Source organism: Aythya ferina, assembly GCF_964211825.1.
Source record: "Aythya ferina genome assembly, chromosome: 1".
Classification (NCBI taxonomy): domain Eukaryota; kingdom Metazoa; phylum Chordata; class Aves; order Anseriformes; family Anatidae; genus Aythya; species Aythya ferina.
The window spans coordinates 181,023,666-181,045,089 of NC_140296.1; the positions used below are offsets into that span (position 1 = coordinate 181,023,666).

Below are 21,424 nucleotides of genomic sequence, written 5' to 3' on the forward strand. Positions count from 1 at the left end.
GATTGATTGATTGATTTTTCTTAAATGCAGGTGCTCTGTCTGCTGGGATAATTCTCATTACTGATTAAGCTCTGTCCAAACTGGCATATATTAGGAAGAACTTATTTACTGAAAGGGTTGTTAGGCATTGGAATGGGCTGCCCAGGGAAGTGGTCCAGTCACCATCCCTGGAGGTCTTTAAAAAACATTTAGATGTAGAGCTTAGTGATATGGTTTAGTGGAGGACTTGTTAGTGTTAGGTCAGAGGTTGGACTTGGTGATCTTGGAGGTCTCTTCCAACCTAGATGATTCTGTGATAACCCTGCATAGATCTTAGTATTACTGAGGGTTACTGTCAGCAGGACTTCCATCATTTTAAGAAATCTTTTAGAATTCATGCTTAAAAATCAATATTGTGACTTTCCTGTGTAATCAAGTCAACAGTCTAAACTTTCTCTTCTCAGATTTTAGTTCCTTCAGGACTTCATTCAGCATAAGTTTAGTCAGCAAAACCTCAGCGAGTACTTTGGTACTGCCTTGTGGCAAGGCAGATCAAGATGACACTTCAGCAGATCTAAGGTTTTACTAGTTTTGATGTACTGGGGTTCATCCATCAGTACAAACAGAAATGAATTGTCTCAGAATCGTGTGCTAGTGAATAAAATAATCCATTTTTACTTCCCTTATTCTGCATTAACAGATTCAAAATGCTTAAGGAAACCCTCCAGATTTTTTTTTTTTTTTTTTTTTTTTAAAAAGATCTCATGGTTGTTAATAACTTCATAGACCAAATGGCAACTTCTGAACATGTCTAATTTTTGTCTGCTCGTTCTCTCTAGTGCATTTTGGTTGAGAATTGCATGCAACTTGAAATCCTTTGAAGAAGGAATATGAAGCATCTATAGTATCAGCACCTGTAAATTCAGTAACACTGGCACTAAACTTTGGTCAGTATGCCAATTCATCTTATGAAGAAGTGTGTGTACTACACAAGAAAAGTTAACTTGTAATTTTTCCTCAAAAGTTGTAAAGAGAAATTGTATTTATTCCCAGAGTTATCATTCCCTGAAAAACTTATTATGTTACCATTATTAGTAACTTGATACCCTCTAAAGAAGCCTTTGCTGCTTCAGATTTCTTGAAGATGACAACTATTGATTCTTTTATTTATTTATTTATTTATTTTTTCATGCAGAAATAGTTATTAACTGTACTTAGAGAACTTGGGGTAAATTTTCCTTTTTCATGTAATAATGTAAACTCTTCCCCTTTAACAAATAGACTACAAAGGTACAGCATCCTAACAGACCTGAAAAAAACTAGAGGAACACCAACAGTAATTCTTCTGTTCTTATGTCGGTCGGGTCTGTGATGTGCTCATCAGGGTTTTTCCTTTCATAATTTCCTTGTAAGCTTATCAAAAATGTGATCTCCTGCCCATTTTGCCTTTCCAGAATAAGATGCCTGGTATTTGCACAGTACCTCACCTCCCAGCTCTGTACCTTGTATCAGAGACATATATGCATGGTAGAAGACCTGTTTAGTTTACCACGAATATTAAACTGTTTTCAAGGCTTAGAGAGACAATGCATTGAACTGACGTAGTCAGATACTGAGGATGCAGTGTGGGAAAGCATACATGACTCAGTTTGCCAAGAGTATCCAGTGCACTTGGATTAAGTATATTAATCTGCAAGTACAGAAAGTATTGGTTGAAGTAATTCTAGCAGCATTAAGTTTATACATTGGGATACAGGCTTTGATGATGCAAATGGACCCAGACACTGTCAGTCTGGCACCTTCTATATCTAAATATAAAATGTTCTGTCCATTTGTATTCTAAATGTATTACTAACAGGTATTTTCTTTACCTGGTGAATTCCTGTTAATATATATATATATCTTTTTAAAAGGAATGCTGCTGTAGCTTTTATCTTGGTTATGAGTCAGTTTTCTTTATAATTTCTGGGAATGAAGAAGGTCTCTGGAAATCATAGTAGTATAAGCTAAAACTGATAAGCAATATGAAAAGCACTATCTTGCTAATTTATCCACAAATAAACTACTCTGGGGAGTTGAGCAACTAAAAATAGAACCTTGTGAGCCATTAAGTAGAAGGCTTTTATTGAACGTTACATATATACTTACAATTCTAGTTGACAAAGTTCTTTCATTGTTACTGCTTCACTGTTTTGTGCCTTTATAAAGTTATCTCTATCTCGACACATGAGCAGCTCAGAGACAATGTTATTTATTTATTTATTCTTTTTTGTAACCAAAACCTGTTGGGTAAAGTAAAACCATACCTTGCAACAAGTCAAATAGACCACAGGTCCTCAAGAGCAGGTGGATGTCGGGTGAGGCCGAGCCATCTCATGAGAGGTATTGAGAAGCTATCCCTGACCCATGGCTTATACTATTCATCTAAGGGGTTTCGAGCCAAGGCTTCCAGCCATTATTTTAGTCACATGGAATGAGGAAGTGAACCCGGGCATGCTGGAGTCCAGCTGGGCACAGGAAAGCCTGAGGGAAAGACCATTGTCAGGTTTGTGGATCTAGTCCTCTGCTTCAACAAAAACAAATCTGGTGAATACACTCGACTGCTTTGAGTTGAATGAAATATCGCAGACAAAATATTTCCTCATTAATCAAAAGATAATAAAAAACTTGATGTTTGAGTTAGCAGCATCACATGAGGTCTGGTGGCCCTGGGTGGGAATGAGAATGTGTATCCCAGGGCAGGGGAGAGGCCAGGGCTACAGCTTGAAGTTAGTTTCTTTCAACGTGAAAGGACTGAGCAGCTGGTCTGCTTCCGACATGCGTGACTTCAGAACCACAGGGTAAAATCAGATAGATGGTGGCTGTGGATGCAATGGAAGGATGAAGTAGCTGTTGTCATAGCAGGTTGTGTTTCTGTAGAAGTGAAAGAGGATAAAGTAAATGAAATTCATAGATAATACTAAACGTGGAGGTATGTCAGTCCCTGGAGAGAACAGAAATATTACAGTTTATTCCTACTCACACTATTGCTAATGTCAAGTTTCACATTCACATCAGAGGAGTATCTTCAACATCCCTGAGAGGGTTATGAATAATCATTTTTACAAAACCACAAAATGTTAAAAATAAGGGGGGAGTGGCGGGGGGGGGGGGGGGAGGGGGGTGCAAGGAAACATATCGGTAGAAATTTTGAAGAAGCGTTCAAGAGAAAAATGTCAAGAAACAATCCTGTAAAATGCAACCTCTTAAGGTCTTGTGAGTTCGGGGGTAAAATTAGCCAAGTTATTTGCCAGATCACAGAGCAGGGAAGCAGTCACTCCTGGGGATCTGGATGGTGCAGAATCGGTCTCTAGCTGGTACTTTAGGAACCATTCAAGGTTTCAAGAAGAAATAGCCAAATTTAGGGACCTAGAAAGTTTGTCATATGAAAGATGGTGTAATTCTTCATGTAAAAAAATGGCATCATCAGCAATGACTGAAGGTGTGTTTCTGTTAGTCCCACATTTACTACAAATGCTCAAGTCGTCTCTGGTCATAATAGCAACAGGGGAGATACTTCTATGGAAAATACTCCATTAGCCACTGACATTTTTAGCAGTTTGGACTTCATCCACAAAAGGTTTTAAATGATTAACATGCCTCACTTTCTGATGCAAATTACAAAAAAGCCTAACCCCCTGCCTTATTCACGTGCACCAGAAATCTGAAGGCTAGAAAAGGAAGAGTCCATGGCATGTTGTATATTGCTCAGATCACCTGTGGTCCAGGATGCCTTTAAATTCTGATTCCTCCATTTTTTAACCGAGTGAGAGGACTTCACAGTCTGTTAGGGTCCGACTGAAGAGTTACCTTCCGAGGCGATAGGAGCAGGGGGCTCCCAGCCTCGCCCCGTGCCCTGCAAAGGAGGGATGCGTGTCCTCGCCTCCCTTCCTAGCTCAGCACCCCAGGAGGAGCTGGAAGGATGACCGGCTGTCCCCACATCACCAGGGGCCCGGGGGCCGGCTCCGCTAGGTGGCAGGATGCCGAAGGGATCCCGTCCCGAAACCCGGCTGGATTTATTCCTCCTGCCTCCGCGCCCTGCCCGAAGACACGGCGAAGTGCGGGCAGCCTCCTAGAGCCCTGCCTGCTCCGTGCCGCTGCCTGCCGGCTTTGTCACCGGGAAATCCCAGCCGGGAAGGGGCCGTGGGGGCGAAAAGAAGCCCGGGTGCTGTGCCAGGGGCTGGGGACACCTCCTGGCTGCCCGCAGCCCCCGAGGAAGGATTGCCAAGACAAAGGAATCCCCTGTGAAACCGCGGCGGGGTGCGGTGAAATGGAAACTCCTGCAAAGTTTGCCAAGAGTTTGGTTTAATTGTGGTGCAAGCTGTAGGACCACGGGGTAGCATGTTTGCCTGTTAAAGAACCAGCTTGGCGGGGAAGAGCTGCGTGCCTAGGAAAGCGTGACCTTTTTCCAGCGATATTTTTTAAGTCACAGAAGTGAAAGAAAAAAACAAAACGAGTGTGTAAATAGCACTTTAAAGCATTAAATAAAATCAACCGGCCTGCAGCATTAAATCACGAGCTCTTGTTCCTGCTTCTTGACATCTTTGTTCTCCTTTAAGCGTGCTTTCCATCATGCTGTCCCTGAGAGCCGGGCTGTTGTTTGCACAGCGCGCACACAGCGCTGCAAAACCCCGGCTGCACCCGGGTCTTCAGGCTGAGCCCCGGCGGGATGCGCTTTTCCCATCCCCTGAGCTTCGAGTAGCTGTGCCTGCAGGAAAACCTGAAAAAAAAACATCGCAGCACGTGTGTCCCGGAGCGGGCGGCAGCGCTCCCTGCTCCCCACCTGCCCCCGGCCCGCTGCCGGTGCCCACCTTGGGATTTCGGGGGGTGGCCTTGGGGCCAGGGCTGGCTGCAGGGCGCCGGGCAGGGGGTGCCGGGTGACTGCAGGGGGGTCCCGAGGTGCCTGCGGGAAGGAGGGAGACCCCGCTCGGGTGGGGGCCGGGCGCGGCGGGGAAGAAAGAGGAGGAGGAGGAGGAGGAAGGAGGAGGCAGAGCGCGGGCCGGCTCCCCAGCCCTCCCGCTTTTGAACCTGGGCACAGCAGAGGCGGGGAGAGGGGCAGGGGAAGGAGGCAGGCAATGACATCAGAGCGGCCCGAGCGGATAAGGTGGGAGAGCCCCGGGAGCGGAGCGGAGCGGGCGAGCCAGGCGTGAGCAATTGGCGGCCGCCGGTCCCGGCACGGCGCAGCCCAGCGGGCACCATGCAGAGGTCCCCCCTGGAGAAGGCGAACATCTTCTCCAAACTTTTCTTCAGGTGGGAGCCCCGGCGCCGCGGTCCCCTGGCCTCTCCTGGCCTCCCCTGGCCTCTCCTCCCTCCCCTGGCCTCCCTACCCCTGGCCTCCGCTCCCCTGCCGGACGAGGGGTCCGAGCCCGGGGGGACCCCCGGCGGTGTCGGGTCGGGGTTTCCCCCTCCTTTCCCCTCCTCTTTTTGGTGGTGTCCCCGCCGGGGTTTGGCACCGGCTTCGTCTGTCAGGTGTCATAAAGCCTCCCCGGTCCCCGAGAAATTAATTTATGACCCAATCTGAGCAACCTTTGGTAAATTGCTCAACTGGCTGATCTGTTAGCTCATTGCGCGGAGTGAGGACGCGGGGAGGGTGAGGGGATTGCTCCCTGAGCTGCGGTTCCTCCTCTGTGCCTCATCGGGTTTTTAGTGTTGTCTCAGCAAGGCAAGATTTAGTGGCAATAGTTCCTTGTAAGCCTCCAAAGCGTTCTCTTGCAAGTCAAGCTCCTGATGCCTTTTCTTTTCCATAAATTCAAATTAAAAAAGAGAAGGAGCCAACGCCAGCACCTGTGTGCAACACACTTTAAAAGACAATATAGACCCAAACACCTTCTGCATCACCTCGCTAGGAGCAACACTGCCAGCTGGAAAGGGCAAGCTGGCTGGCTCCAGCCCACATGCCATCACTTTTGCCCTTTCCCCTGGGAGCTGCTTTCCCCCTGTTGTTACTCAAGGGTCTTTCAGGCAGCACTGAGGGGAGGGAGGAAATCTTGGGCAAAACGTACATAGTGACTGAAATGGGAGCACGTGATATAAAACCATAACATTGGCACGAGGGCTTTGGCCAAGTAACTGACGGCTTTTAACTCCCTTTCTAAACCTTTTGGGATGGCTTTCCTCTTCAGCAGCTTGGTCTGGGTCATTTTTTTTTTTTCTTTTTCTTTTTCTTTTTCTTTTTCTTTTTCTTTTTCTTTTTCTTTTTCTTTTTCTTTTTCTTTTTCTTTTTCTTTTTCTTTTTCTTTTTCTTTTTCTTTTTCTTTTTCTTTTTCTTTTTCTTTTTCTTTTTCTTTTTCTTTTTCTTTCAAAGGGTTTCTGAAGGGAAGTTGTCTTTATGAATTGCTCATTTTGCCTGCCTCCCTCACATCTAGTCCTTTTGCTCACTTTTAGCCAGATGTGATAGTGGTGAACGATCCCAAACTTAACTGGTTTCTGGGGTTTTGCAAACATCCAGGTAAAGGAAAGCATCCTAGGGCTGTCCTTTACAGATACTGCAGTGTGAAAGAAGCTGTACCTGCTCTCAGATGTTGTTAGACCCAGAGCCTGTGGATGATGGGAGTAAACTTGTGTAAATTCTCCATAGAAGTTTCAGTTAGCTCTCCTGTCAAGTATTAAGATACAAATCTGTAGGAAATAAGGCTGCATACTGACTTCATTGGTCATGGAGCCACTTTTTATATTTCATTTTATTTCTCTGTAAAGCTTCTGTCAACACTCTCCTAGAAGCTTGGAAGGGGTAGAGAAAAAATCCCAGTTGGTTAAAGTAAACATTTCTGATTCCTGCTTTAGTTAAAGTTCCCATGGCTGAAACTAGATGCAATTCATGCGCAGTGAGTGCATGATTAACCATCCTTTGGTCTGATCTGGAATCTTTCAAAACCCAAGCCTTAAAGTCAATTAAATGGCATTTGAATCATACACCTCATGCATGATGTGTGATATTGTACCAACTATCTTACTGTAAATGATGTGGTAATAACTAATACATGAAGTAAAAGAGATAATCATGGTCAATACTGACTAGACCAGATAAATCTATTTACAAAACTTTGTAGTAGCAATGTTTCAAAGAAAAATCAATCTATTAAAGTACACGGTCTGTTCATTGGGTAAGAACAGCCAAAATTGTATGGAAACTTCTATAAAGACTAATGTAATTCTAATACATTCTGAATGATATGCTTTTGTTAATTACAGTGTCTGCTTACTTGTACTTTAAAAAATACACTGTAAATGCCTTTGTTTCTTGCAAAAATTACATGAAATACTTGAAAAATATCAAAAGTGAAAGCCAAAGGTAAGAGAACGTATTAGAGCCAAGCTGGCAGAAAGAACAGCTTTCTTTTACACATAAACATGTAAACCAATATACATTTTTAAAATATGCATTATTTGTAGCTATGAGACATATTAGCTTGTTTGAAAATGCTTCAGTCCTCAAGGACTCCATCAGTTTCTGTCTCATCAGATATAGATCAGGATCAATGCTAAAGATCATTAAAAGGTAAGCTATCCCAGAGCAAAAATTCATCAAGGTGTAAGAATTGTATAGTGCTTTGAAGTATGCTTACTGTAATGAGCTTCACAAAGACAGAAGTATTTGTTACATATCAGCAAGGAGACCTGTCCACTCAACTGGAAACACCCACAAGGTAGTGATTAATGAGTTAGATTGGAACAAGGTTTTCTAAGATGTCAGAATATTTTACCAGTGTTTTAGCTGAATGTACACACATCAGTGGTTTGTGAAACTGGTGCTGTTTAGTAAAGAACTTCAGGACATGCCTACATTGTATACACTTTGGCTCCATGAAAACATGAGACAGAGCTCAAGGGCATTTTATCTGAAGTAAGGTGTGTATATGGAAAAAAGTTGCTTTTTCCACTGATAGAATAGTTGCTCTCAAGTCAAACGCTGATGAAGGCTTTAGTGAAGTAACTTCTCTAGTCAGTTCTTGTGGTATCATTTGTGAATTATCAATCTGAATAAACTGCAATAAGTTGAAGGCCACTTTAGTAAAAGTGACACTAACGTATTAGTTATCATTTCAGGAAATCTTGTGGATAAATGTAATGTTATTTAATATTTATTTAATATTTTATGTGTATTGTCAGCTTCTTGATGTTGATGTCTATAAACCTGTTGACAAGGTTTTATTGTTTGATTACATGTCCTGTTTGGGCTAGAGGGATAGGTCTGAATGTATCAAAATCAGAATGGAGGTACTTGCTCATAAGTGTATAATTTAAACATGTTTCAGTGTTGTTTGTAGTTTTTTTTTTTTTTTTTGTGAGTGTTTGTTTTCTTTCTTTCTTTCTTTCTTATTTCATTATGCTGAAAGGTGAGACACTGTCATGTGTATACAAGGAGTAGTATCTTAAGCAAGTTTTGCCATTTTGTTTGATTTTCAAGATCACCTAGACTGATGGGGCAAAAAGGAGAATTGTTTGGAGGTGGTGGTGGTAATATTTAGGCACTAAAACCAAATTTCATCCTAAAATTTGAACAGTTTTGGCTTCAGAAACTGAGTTTTGATGGTTCAGAAATGAGATTTGAAGACAAGAGGTTTGAGATCTTCCATTAGTATGACACTTACAACCCCCTCGCTATTAAGTGTTTGGGGTTTCAGGGTTTCTCTGTCATTTTTATTTTTTTTTTAAATTTTATGTTCCTTATTACATTCAAAGAGTTAATCCCTTTCATTCCAAAACACATGCAAGAGGTTTATCCGTGCACTGGCAACTTTTTGTCTTGTTTGAAGAAAATAAACTTTTATGTAGAAGCAGTCAGATAGTTATGTGCTTAGCTTCATGTTTGTTGGGAAGCTTCATTCTTGTCTATGTAACAAGATTGCATATGGTCATAGGGTTTTGCAGGGTCAAGGCCATAATGCTTGTTGCAAATAAGTCAGAGCACTTTGAAGTGACTTGGTTTTATTGTAGATTAGCTGAGGTGAGGAAGTATCAGCATGGTTTAATTAATGCAGATATAATTCATTTATGGCCGGGTACTAGAAACACTTATCACTGGAGTATCAGAAGTGGCTGCAACTTTGGGACAATTCTTTTATTTATTGTTATTATTATTTTTTTTGATATCCAATATTATCAGATTATAATCGGATTATCCGAATTTAAATACAAGTTCACAAAAGGCAATCTTTATGCTCCTGTCCAACTCTCTAAGCATATACTTTTGCTTTGGTATATACCAATATGACAACCGTCTCAGCAGGACTGAGTAGTTCAATGCATGTTTATTATTAATATTTATTATTAATAAATATTAATTATTAATTATTAATATAATTTATAATTTAATTTATAAATATAATTTATAACTAATATTAATATTAGTTATAAATATAAATATTAATTATTAAATAATTAATATTAATATTAATAATTTTAATTAAATATTAAATAATTTATTATTATTTAGATGAACAATCTAAACCAAGCCATCTTCATGCTCTGCCTTCTCATGGGCTCAGTCCAACAGGTCTCCTCTAGTCGCTTTTTATTTCCAAACTAGACAGAAAGTAACTCAACATCTTTTCACATGGCTATCCCTTTGTTCCAAGAACAATGTAGTGTGATGGGGATATGTGTTGGATTCCTTCTTCTGCTGTGTGTGGCCTAAGAGGGATAGGAAAGCAAATTCAATTCACCGAGTCTTTCCCTCTAATGTCTTCTGGGAGGTAGGACTAGTTACCAGTGTATGGATAGTGTCTGTCACTCCCAAATCCTTGAATTACTGTTTTTAATACTTTAGGCATTGACACAGAAAGTAGATTTATTGCTTCTATTACAGAGGTTTCTAGAAACCCTAACAGAAATTTGAAGTCTATTGTATGAGACACTGCAGAACATTTAATAATGAAGCTTGTTTTGAAGATCTTAAAGTCAAAGTAGATAGCACAAAGAATGAGTTAAAAAGAAGTTTACTTATTAGTTCTGTAGAGAATAAAGAGGGGTGCACAAAGATTGTCTTGTCCTGGGAGCATGTGATGGAGTTGGTAAATGGAGACTGCTTGAGATCTCCTGTTGCCCAAGGGTATGGCAATGTTATCTCAGGATATTTCTATAGCAAGTAATCATCACATTTTTCATGCAAGAGTCTCAGTCTCTGATTATCTACATTTTTCGAATGTGCTGACTTTCAAACTGGTGAGACTAGTGCTATTTATTGCAGGAGAGCTCTACAGGTTGCCATTATTATTATTATTAATTAAAATATATATATATTTTCTAGCAACATATGCATGTAGTTACAGGACTTCTGGGGGCAGGTTGGTGCCAAATCTTACTCTGGATAATAATGTGTCCCAGTATGTTTTCTAAAATAAGTAAGTAAATCAAAAGTCCAATTGAACTGCGGTAGCTAAGAAGACTTTGGTGTTACATATTTTGCAATGTAAGCTTGTAGATGTATTTCAACTGTCTTCCATGGGAGAAAGGGTAAGCCTAGCTACATGACCAAGAGCTCACATGTTGTTTATATATCACGAAGTCTCATATAAGCAAAAGGAACTCCATGAGCATTTTAGGAGTCAGCAAATAGCTAAACCGAGGCAATGTGTCATGAAGCTCCAATATCAGGAGAGAACACGTAGGTGCTTAAGACATATTTTGAAAATAATTGTTTTTCATTTGAAACCAGAACCCTCCTGCCTGTCAGATACAGGTAAGCATCCTTCCTTTGGGAGAGGGTGGGCGGGAGAAGGGACTGCTCCTGGAAGGCAGTGCTTGAGTGGCCTGCTGCAGAACTGTTGCCTTGACTCCATGGGCAAGGTTGTGCCTCAGGAGAAAATCCCAAGTGACAGCTGGGAAGGGTACTTGGTTCCAGGTATATTCTCATGTTGTGTTTTAATGTTGGTACTTTTCTTTTTATAAACTTTTTTTTTTTTCAACATTTAAAGAATGAACCTTTATTGTATTGAAGTCAATCCTCTCTTTCATTTTAACTTCTTTCAGTTTAACTCAGTTTAAGGTTAGTCTTTGAAATCTAGGATGCTTTTATTTCTCTGGAGGTAACAAATACTAAAAAACAAACAAACAAACAAACAAAAAAAACACACACCAAAACCAAGCAAATAAACAAACAAAAAAATACCACCAGTATTGCTTTGCTCAGAGTCCAAGATCATTTTGAAAACTGGGAGATGTGAGATATTTTCTCATTAATTTGCAAGAGTCAGACTGAAGACTGGCAGCATCATATGATGCAGTATGAAGAGAAGATGGCAAAAAGCAAGTCATAAGAGAGGCAGCCTACAACTCTGCATTAATTGCATATCATTGTAGTGGCAATTTACTTGTTGATACTTAGTATTTATATTAAATAAGTAATTTCCTTCCCTTTTCCTTCCCCTTTCCTGTTCAAATTGCCACAAATCTATTCAATTTGAGAAGATGTTTACCTTTGATCCCATGCCAGTTGCTGATGCTGGAACATATTACAGATTTGGAAGGGGCTACTGCATGCAAGGTGCAACTGCCTGCTAATTTATTATGAAATGTATCTATAAATGCATAGCTAAGACAATGGAGTGCTAAACTGAATCAAGATAGATGGTGTTATAATTAGTGACACATCTGGGAGCTTTTCAAATTCAGCTCAGTCATGAATAGCACAGCTCTGCAATGATTTTGTTGATACAAACTGTCTTCAATGTTCTTTACCTGTTTTAAGTGTCTTTAAAAGAGTAGGAAAAAGAATGAAAATGAAGAAACATCCTAGACAGTGTCACTGGAGGTATATATTGAAACTGTTGCAAACCTCATTTGTAGCACATCATCACCTCTATGGTATGTGATAGATTTATTAAAGAAATATTTGAGGCATATATTACACTTGATTTTGGTATCCAAACAGTTGACAGGCTTTAATAAGCTGATTGTATGTTACGCTGCTTAAATACCTTCATACTTCTTGTGTTCTTTTTTTTTTTTTTTTTCTCAAAAAATTTTCAGTTCTGCAAACTGAAAGATTTTGACTGTCTTATTAACAGTAAAGAAAAATAATGCATTTCTGCTAAAAGTCTGAATGTCAAAGAAACATTTAGAGATTAGATAGATAGTAATCTGAATAAATACCACTTGCAAAAAAAAAAAAAAAAAAGACAAAAAATGCAAGACTTTCTCAAGAGTTGCTGTGGAGTAATACTAATTAAGATTAGCTATTGAAATCCTGGGGTTTGAGCAGAACATCAATTATTCTTAAAACGGTGCTGTTCACAGCTAGTGGCAGAGTCAATGATATTGCAGCTAAACATTTTTCATGTCAAATAACTCCTTGTGGAAAAGAAGTGTTTATTAGTGAAGAAATTTAAATCTTAATCTCGATGGTCTGTTTAAAAAGAAAAGAAAAGGAAAAAAAAAAAAAAAAAAACAAACTACAAAGAAAGCAGAAGTAAATAGGATCTGCTTTTACCTTCTGTTGCTGGAGTGCTACAATAAGTATGTGTTAATATTAATCTCAGAACATCACATCTGTTTCTTCCTAAAGGGGAAAATGCTGAAGGTTTACTATAGCAGGCTACATACCCTGAAAATTATTTCAGCGGGTTACCATGTGAAGCAAAATAAGATAACTAATGCCTGCTCTACCAAGGGCAACAAACCCCAGGATTTAGGCCGGGGTGCCTGGCAGATGTGTGCTGTGGGTGCTCTGGGTTGTCCCACCTGGTAGCAAGGGCCATGCAGAGCCGGGCCCACCCTGTGTGGCTGTGTTGAGGGATGCTCCGAGGAGGGGTTGGGTGCTGTAAACACATTTCAAGTGTGGTGGAGCTGCCACCTCCTGTATAACATAAAGTACAGTTTGCAATTTGTGCTGCCGCTGGAGCGATGAACTTGGGGCAGGACAGAAGTGAGAGCCTCTCGTAGCATCTGGTCTGGTGTGACCCTTTGGGAATGGCTGAGATCTATGCAGTTTATCAGTCTTTTCCTACGGTCAGTAGGAACTAGTGGCTCTACAAACACCATCGGTTACACAGCATCATAACCTTGGCTTGATTTTTTCCCCCCCTATAACTGTTCAAAGAAGGGATAAGATAAAGTCAGAGGCACTTTCCTTGCTTCATCTCCGTCAGAGTTTAGGCCCACTCCCTTAGAAACTGCAGGTACCATCCCCATCTGTGCTACCCACAGGTAATGATGCCTCATGGGGGGAAAGGAGCACAGCTGTGGCCAGCTTTGAGCTGCTCAGTAGACGTCCCTGAGTTGTACTTCTGACATCTGCCGGGACAGCATCAGGTCGAGCAGATGCCCCTCAGGAGAGCTGCTTCCCTGTGCAGGTCTCAGCAGTGGTACCCAACTGTCCTGGAGCAGCATAATACCACTGCTCTGCTACTGTGCCAAGTTCTTCATGTCTGAAAGAAGGTCCCAGGTTCCTGGGGAATTCCTGTGCACTGGAGGAAGAACCATGTGGTCGACTTAGCAACACACTTCTGTCCTTCTGTCTTTGGTGGCACGCAAAGCAGCCTAAAGGGAGAGTCAAATCCTATTGACAAGTCAACACTGTGTGTTAATACTCTCTGGGAAGCCAAAGACATCTGTCCTATCCCTACAATTTGCCTGGGTGGGGTGAGACTGCTAGGGAAAGAAATAGCCATAATAGCAAATCTATTATATATTGCTAAAGTAAATGATAAAGAGATGGTCATTAGAAATCTAACCAAAGAGAACTTCAAACAGATGTTATGTATATGATGTTTGTATATCAAACTTATAAGGTATTTTCTGCTATCAGGCAATTAATATAGAGGTGGAACTTGTTTTCCATCTTTTCTTCTTTCCTACCATACACCCTTGAAACTTGTCCCCTGCTGGGTTTCATGTGTGTGTACCCATAATAACATTCCTAGTTAGTGGCAAAACTCTGACAGCACTACAGGCTTCTCTGTGAAAGAGTTCATTAAATGCCAGCCAGTAATCCGGTGGCATTTGCTAACATAATGCTGTAAAGCCAATCTGTTTCCCTTCCTTCTTGCTTTCTTCCTTTCAAAAGAAATTTGTCATTCTCTGTAGACATGAAAAGAAAAAAAAGCTTGGAATTAATGCTAGCAAATCACTTCTATTAAGCTTAAAAATAGCAGAGGCATGTTGGTTAACAAACTCTGATTCAGATGTTTTAGCTGTTAAAAAAACAAATACATTAAAATACATTAAAAATACACACAAATAAATACAGATGATATTGCCAGTTAAAATAAATGTATACCTATTTTGCATTTCAAAACTTTGCAAGAAATCAAAAGCAAAATGGTAATCTGGATGGTATGCGAACCTGGCAAAATCTTGTTTGCGAGAGATATTCATATATTCTCTCTCTGGTACATTCTTTTTCATTATATACAGTCTCGTGTGGTTATTGACAGCTGCTGTTGAAAGACAGTCTTGAGACAAATACCATGCAATGGGCCAACTCCTCCCACTATGACCATTGCTAGCACCTGAGGCCACTTGGCACAGCTCACGGCTGGCCACATCTAGCTAGAGTGGGACATGCAAGGCCAGGACAGCTGGGAGGTGAACACTGATGTGTGTGCCCTGCCGTAGACTGCGTTAGAAACCTGGCTGCAGACCAGGAGATCCCTGGAAGGTGTCAGTACTACTCCTGTAGCTGGCTGGAAAAATTAATCTGCTGTAGGTGCAGTTGCTCTGGTGAGCAGATATATGAGGACAAGGAATGCACAAAGTGACTTGTTGACTTGGGAGAGAGGTGTGATTTAGGGGCACATAATTTAGTCTGCATTGATGAGTACAGACAGTTAAATATATACAAGATTGAAAACTGTAAAGAATTTCTCTTTTGTCAAGACAATTTGGTAATTTATTATTGTGGTCTCAAAGCATTATTAAGGAGGTCAGCAAGGAGATTAACTACGATATTGAGAATTAAAGAGGTTGCTTAGGAAGTACTATTGCTCACTTGTATTAGCTGCAGTACCGGTTTAGTGTCCCATAACTTATTTTATCATTGCCAAAATATATCTCCGTATACAGAACTTCTGATGAAGACAGTCAAGGAGAGCTGCTGTTCCTGAAGGACGCGGATTAGTCATTTCTACATGTGATGTGCACAAAGTCAATACCAACTGGTCCTTTTTGCCATCTTGTACCTGGTTTATCATGTGCATTGGCTGACAATGACTTTCACATAGCAGTATTATTTTAAATTTAGAAGTTTTCTGCTAATCCATTTTATTATATCCCTGAAAAATCTAGTCCCTATTTCCAGTACTGGTGAAGTTGATGGATGTTTTACCAATAATTCTCCAAAGTGGATTCTCATAGCTGGCTTTGCTATAGCATAATGTGAATTGTGTGTTATTTCTCAGCTAAAGTGGTGTCAAAGACTAAGCTAAGCCCATATGATTTGACTGAAACTACAGTATGATTGCAGAAAGGAAGGATAATTTTCCAATTTCTTAAAGCATACTTTCTTACAGCAGGTGTGATATAATTGTTCACTTGGGAAATATCTTTGTATTCTGCTGAATTATGGGGATTATAGACTTGTGTCTCACACAACCTATAACTTTGAAATGAACATTAAAATGGACGTGGTATGTTTTTGCAAATACAGTGAAAAGAACTCAGTGCCCTGCTCATTACCTTGTACTGATTAAATAGGCATTTTGGGGTACAATTGAAATCCAAAACTGATTAAATGAAGTGATTTTGCATTTATTCTTTTAACATTAAGTTTGTATATGTAGTTTAGTAAATATGATACAGAGCTGTACTGTATTATGCCATCACACATAGGTGCTGTGGACAAAATGTTCAGGCAAGGCAATGCAGCTTCAGAATTAACCCCAGAAACAGTCATCTTTTTTTTTTTTTTTTTTTTTTTTTCTTTTTTTCTTTTTTTTTCTTCCTTTATCTGCTTAGATGGACAAAGCCAATTCTGAAAAAAGGTTACAGACAACGACTGGAACTGTCGGATATTTATCAAATTCCTTCTGCGGACTCTGCTGATAATCTTTCTGAAAAATTAGAAAGGTATGAAATGTTCATGAATTTACTTTGTTTCAAGAATCACATTGGAAATTTCATCAAGAAGTTTTTGGATAAATTGTCTAAATAATATTGGGTGCAAGGTGGTGTCTATTAACTGGCTTAGAAGTGTCCTCATTCAGCAAACAAGGGCATTCAGTTGTCCTTTGGAGCTGACGGGGATCCCTGATGTGGATGTATCACCTCAATGCTCTGAACTATAATGTACAGGTACCTGTGACATCTATCTGTTGACTAGTGGGACTAGAAACACAGTTTCAATGTTAACTTCCTGTTCTGCTATTCTTTCTTCCAAAATAACTTTGTCAAATCTTTTTTTTTTTTTTTTTTTTTTTAACCTTAATTAATTAATTATTTTTTTAATGCCATTTCTAACAGGTTTTATTTAATTGCTTCTACAGAAGTCATGCCCTAACTTTCCTCATGTAGGCTTCCTCCCTACCCTTTCCCAGTGGGTTGTAATTCAGAAACTGCTGCACTTAGAAATAACTCATACAAATACCTGGGCTTCAGTTCAGTCCGTCTTCTGCATCCTCTGGCACAGCTTTTCCTGATGTTCTGGGGCAGTTCACATCTCCGTGATTGTGCCAATCCAATTAAACTTAAGTGCAGTGTGACATACATATTCAAAACTGGTGAAAAGTATTGAGAATATTGGTATGCTTAATGCATTTTGACACAGAAAAGAATGTATAAATGGAATATTCTCGTTATTTAATATTCTGTTGAAAAATGAAGAAAAGTGTTGACTGATTAAATTCTTAGGAGTGCTTTAATGTGTGAGCTGAATTTTGAGTAAACATATGCTTATTATATATAGCATTGCTTCTGATTAGTTAGCAATTATTGAATGCATAGTTATTGGCCTAGCAACATAGATTAAAATAAGGCTATGCAGTAGGAAAGTCACATTTTTGATGCTTTGTTGGTGTTTTCTTTCTGCAGACTGGAAGAGCTCCAAAGCATTTATTTGCCTATTATTTGTGTGTTGGTCTTAAGTACAGCAGGTTTCTTTAAAACATACAATGTGACCTTTTCATGAATTAATTCCCTGCAGGGTGATGTATGGCTGAGTATTTAAAACTGCCAAATATGTGGCTGAACTACGTTTGAACTTTTATTGATCTATCAAGTCAATGAGGACCAGGTCTTCAGGGTCTCTGCAAAGCTTTGTTTCATTATTCACCTTAGCTAAATCTCCTTGGATATACTTGAGTGAATTGAAGTATGTCGGAGCCATAGACCCATGTATTTGCTCACACAACTTAATGGTCTTGTTTTTCGGTTTCTTTTCAGAGAGTGGGACAGAGAGCTGGCAACTTCAAAGAAAAAGCCCAAGCTTATTAATGCTCTTCGACGATGCTTTTTCTGGAAATTTATGTTCTATGGAATATTATTATATTTAGGGGTAAGATTTGTTCTTGTTTCTTGTAAACTTTCAGTGTTCCAGAAGTGGATGCAAGTCTTAGGGATTCCTAAATTGATACAGAATTACGTGAATAACTACAAGTTTTGCTCTGTATATTGTTCAGAAAGATGGTGAGTACAGAGAGATACTCAGGGGCCTTCTTAAATGAAGTATTTTCTTATCACGTGTTCATATCTTTAAAACGTATTAGTAACTTTGAAATGTACATGTACATATTGCTAGGTGCTAGCATATGTTCTCGCAAGCATGTGTGTTTTTTTTTTTTGCATCACTGCTGAATTTAAGTAATTATTTTCTCATGTGACATTTTAAAAGAAGTTAAAAAAAATTCATGAATTTGCAAGAGAAAATTTTGTGTACATTAGAAAAAAAGACAGTGAAATATCACATAATTTGGTCAATCTTGCTGAAGTGACTATCACTCAGCTCTATAGCTAAATGGTTTATTCAGGCTTACATATGCAAAAAAAACCAAAACAAGTTGTTTTCAGTAGTGGTAACAATTCTGCATAAGTAACTGTGTAAAATATATATGATATATACATATTATATATATATATATATAACAGATATAATGGCCAAAAGTGGTCAGATGTACTCATATAGTTAGTGGTTTTTTTTTGTTTGTTTGTTTGGATATGAGACAGATCTCTAGGTCAGATTTTTATTTTGGATAGGTTGATACAGAAAGGAATTAATTCTATCACCATTAGAGTTGAATGTGCCAGAGTTTAGCTGTCCTTTCAAGTAAGATTGTGAACTGGGCAGAAGGGAAATTTGTGTGAAACAACTCAGAAATTTCTTAGAAGTTCATTCTGCTTCCTATGAAACAGTACCTATTTTTCTAGTTTTCTACTGGGTATCCCAAGGAACTATTATAAGAGAATAACAAAGTTATAGAAATACAAACTTTCATTTCCATTAGAATGATCTCTCTCCCAAGCAGGAAGGGAAGAGTAGTATGGAGAGTTGTCATCATTCCTATGAACTTGCTTATCATTCCTCTCATGATACAAGTGTAGATCACCGTTAATTTGATTTGGATAATGAATAACTGACTACAATTGCACTTCAGATGAACTTTTCCCCTAAGAATTATGGAAAAACTATCTGATTTTTTTCTCTTGTAATACTGTGCCAATGGGTAAATGTAGCATTTTAAGTTTCTACAGCACTGAAGTTTCAGTGTCGAGTATCAGTAACAGAATCAGAAAGTCACAGAATAAAATAGCCTAAAGAAAGGGAAGAAATGTTCTGAAGGAAAAGTAAATTGTTTTCCTTAAGATGCAGCATTCACTTTCTTTCTTGACTGTAGAAAACATACAATATACCTCAGTATGTCATGCTTCTTCATAGATTAAAAAAATATGTAGGCCTTATTTATTTTTAATTTTTTTTTGCAATCACATTATGACTATCCCTCAGAAGTAGCTCATCAATACTGAAATTTCTCATCACCAAGGCTTAATTTCAAAAATAAAACCTAGCATGAAAAAGTTCTCTACATTTTAACTTTATGCTTCTTTCTTTTGGGTGGATACTCTCACACTTTTATATACACAATTTCTGATTAAAAGTAGGGTAATCAAGATGGTTGCTTAGTTGAGAAGAGTTATCAAAGAAATTAGCTCCAGGCCAACTTCGTTTAAAGCTTAAACAAAGCTTTAAACAGCCTAAAGCTCTCTAACTTATTGGGCTCTTGTCACTGATGAAGAGCTGTAGGTCTCCTCTGACTGACATTCACCTCTCTCAATGTGCTGCTGCTGAAGATCTGGTTCAACGAGATGTGCTCTGTTTACCTTCTCCATCTACAGTGATTACACAAAGAGAAAGGAAAGGAGAGGTGGCTATGGTGCATTCTGTGCTCACTCTGTAGGGTTTCGGTGACAAATTTTGGGCTATCCTCTGGCTGTTCAACTATCATACGGGCCTGGTGGGAGGCAACGTGGCTAGAACTGAATTTGACAAGTCAGTTAATTATTTTTCTTATCTGTCTTTTCCAGGTATGGCAGTTAATTATCTAGGGCAGAGGCTCTTGGTGTGTGCAGAGCTATCATAACACTTATCTCTGTAATCTTTTACCTTGTTTGTCAACAGTTCTCTGGGACAAGACCATTTCTTTGTAGACTCCAACACAATTCTGTCTAATTTGCTCCTGTTGTCTCATTCCTCTTGCTAATTTTTTAACATATTTCCTCTTGTGTGTAATAGATGCCAAGCCAGTGACTCCTGATTCATGTCAGGATTGTGTTTGAAAACAACAGCAGTTCTACAGATATAGCCTGCCATGTAAAGCAGAGTCCATCAGCCTAAACTACTGGAGTAATGCATTCTTGTTAAAAGTTAAGCAGTGTCTGAAGGCTCATGCAGACAGTTCTGAGCATAACAGCCTTTCCCAGAACATGCGCAAATAAAGTACCTGGGGGCATGCATGCATGTGATGTGATGCATGCATGTGATGTGATTTCTCTGTGTGGACTTTTTCTAACCAACTACAATTTTAGACCAGTTGCAGACAGAACAACAACGGGACTACAAAATTTTTGAGTCATGTTTGTTGTCTTTTTCCATTTCTTTAAGAAATTGCAGATGTGAAATTCAGCACATAGAAATCAAAATATGTACCTTTCACAATAAGCATGGCAAGATCAAATCTTAGTTTAAATTCTTGATTTCATTATGAGCTGATAAAGCTCTTCATTTTATTGGAAGCTGTAAGAGGAAAACTGTCTGCTAAAGCTGCTGATGTTCTTTTCAGGCCCTGCTCACGGAAATTAACGGGAGCCTTGCCATTAATTTAAATGGGGACAGGATGTTGTGCCGTATTGGCATAAGTGCAATCAAGTTGTGCATTCTTTTGAACTTCACTTTCCTTTCAACTCTTCCCTTGTCTAATCCCTGAGCCATTTCCATAACACCTTCCTCAAAGTGTGTTTTAAACTCTGCTTACATCCCTGCTGTTTGTGCAGTTGTTGTTGCATCTAGAATCACAGCTTTGCTCTCATCAGGTCTAGTGGTTTTTCTGGCTCTCTTTTTTCCCCTCATGCACTGTAGGTAATGATGTTATTAAAGGGTGGACACTTGCACTCTGGCCCCCTAGAGTACTATGTTTCTCCCTCATAAGTGGTGTTGTGTTAGTTCACTTAATGTATCTGCTCCCCTGCTGGCCTAAACAGCTTCCACATTTCACCTCATCAGCAGATGTGTTTTGCAATGTAAAGAAAAGATAGTGCAGTGGTGAAACAAAAATCTTTCTTTTTAACAAGATGCTGGCTAGCAAATTGGGTACTTTACTGTGAGGATCAGTTTGATTCTACTTACATTTTTGTCTTATAGTTATCCCCATGAAATTTATATTTTCACTCAGGAGAAGTTGCTGCTAACATTAACTTTGAAACGGTTTTAGTATCATGTCCCAAAGGATTCTAATGAGGATTTCCTGAAGTTCTCACATATAGGTCATGTATATGAGTGAATGGGGCAAGGAGGGATATGAAAGTCCCAAGGCATTTCTTGGGCCAAAAGCAGAGATGTGCATTATTGTCTTCAAATTCAGAGTGAAGCATATGGGGTGCATATTTAATTCAAAGTTCTCATTGCAAAAGAGTAGCCATGCCAGACCAGGATACCATCTAGCATGGTATCTTGTGTCATACTCTCATATCTCATCAGAATTTTGGTCTTTTAATTATGATTTCTGTGAGGGGAATTTTTATGAGTTTTTCAATGGTCTATGATGAATGCAGAGGGAAGAGCAAGAAAAGGAGAAGCAAAAACAACTCCTGAAAAGTGGATTTTCTGTTTGATGCACAATTCCTTTTTTAGATGGGTTATTCAGATTACACACCCATACTTATATCCATAGGTAATTTTGTGGTTGCAAGAGGGAAAATAAAAAGCATCTAGTTCTGCTTTCCCTTGTATGTTGACTGGATAATAGTACCTTCAGAAAACAAG

At 39.3% G+C, this 21,424-nt stretch overlaps 1 protein-coding gene and 1 long non-coding RNA gene across 2 annotated transcripts in view; one reads left to right on the forward strand and one right to left on the reverse strand.

Annotated features, from left to right (window-relative positions):
* Positions 1-1,920: 1,920 nt before the first annotated feature.
* LOC311429893 lies at positions 1,921-4,960 on the reverse strand. Its single transcript, XR_014688451.1, has 3 exons — positions 4,830-4,960; positions 4,518-4,738; positions 1,921-2,892 (listed from the first exon to the last, which is right to left on the reverse strand). It is a non-coding gene; the product is annotated as an uncharacterized lncRNA (long non-coding RNA).
* A 166-nt stretch (positions 4,961-5,126) lies between these two features.
* The window catches only part of CFTR (CF transmembrane conductance regulator), an 86,420-nt gene continuing 70,122 nt past the window's right edge, over positions 5,127-21,424 (forward strand). The window contains exons 1-3 of the mRNA XM_084514261.1: positions 5,127-5,268; positions 15,913-16,023; positions 17,335-17,446. Coding sequence (XP_084370387.1) covers positions 5,216-5,268; positions 15,913-16,023; positions 17,335-17,446 — 276 coding nt within the window. The 5' untranslated portion in view covers positions 5,127-5,215. The remainder of the gene's footprint in view (positions 5,269-15,912; positions 16,024-17,334; positions 17,447-21,424) is intronic.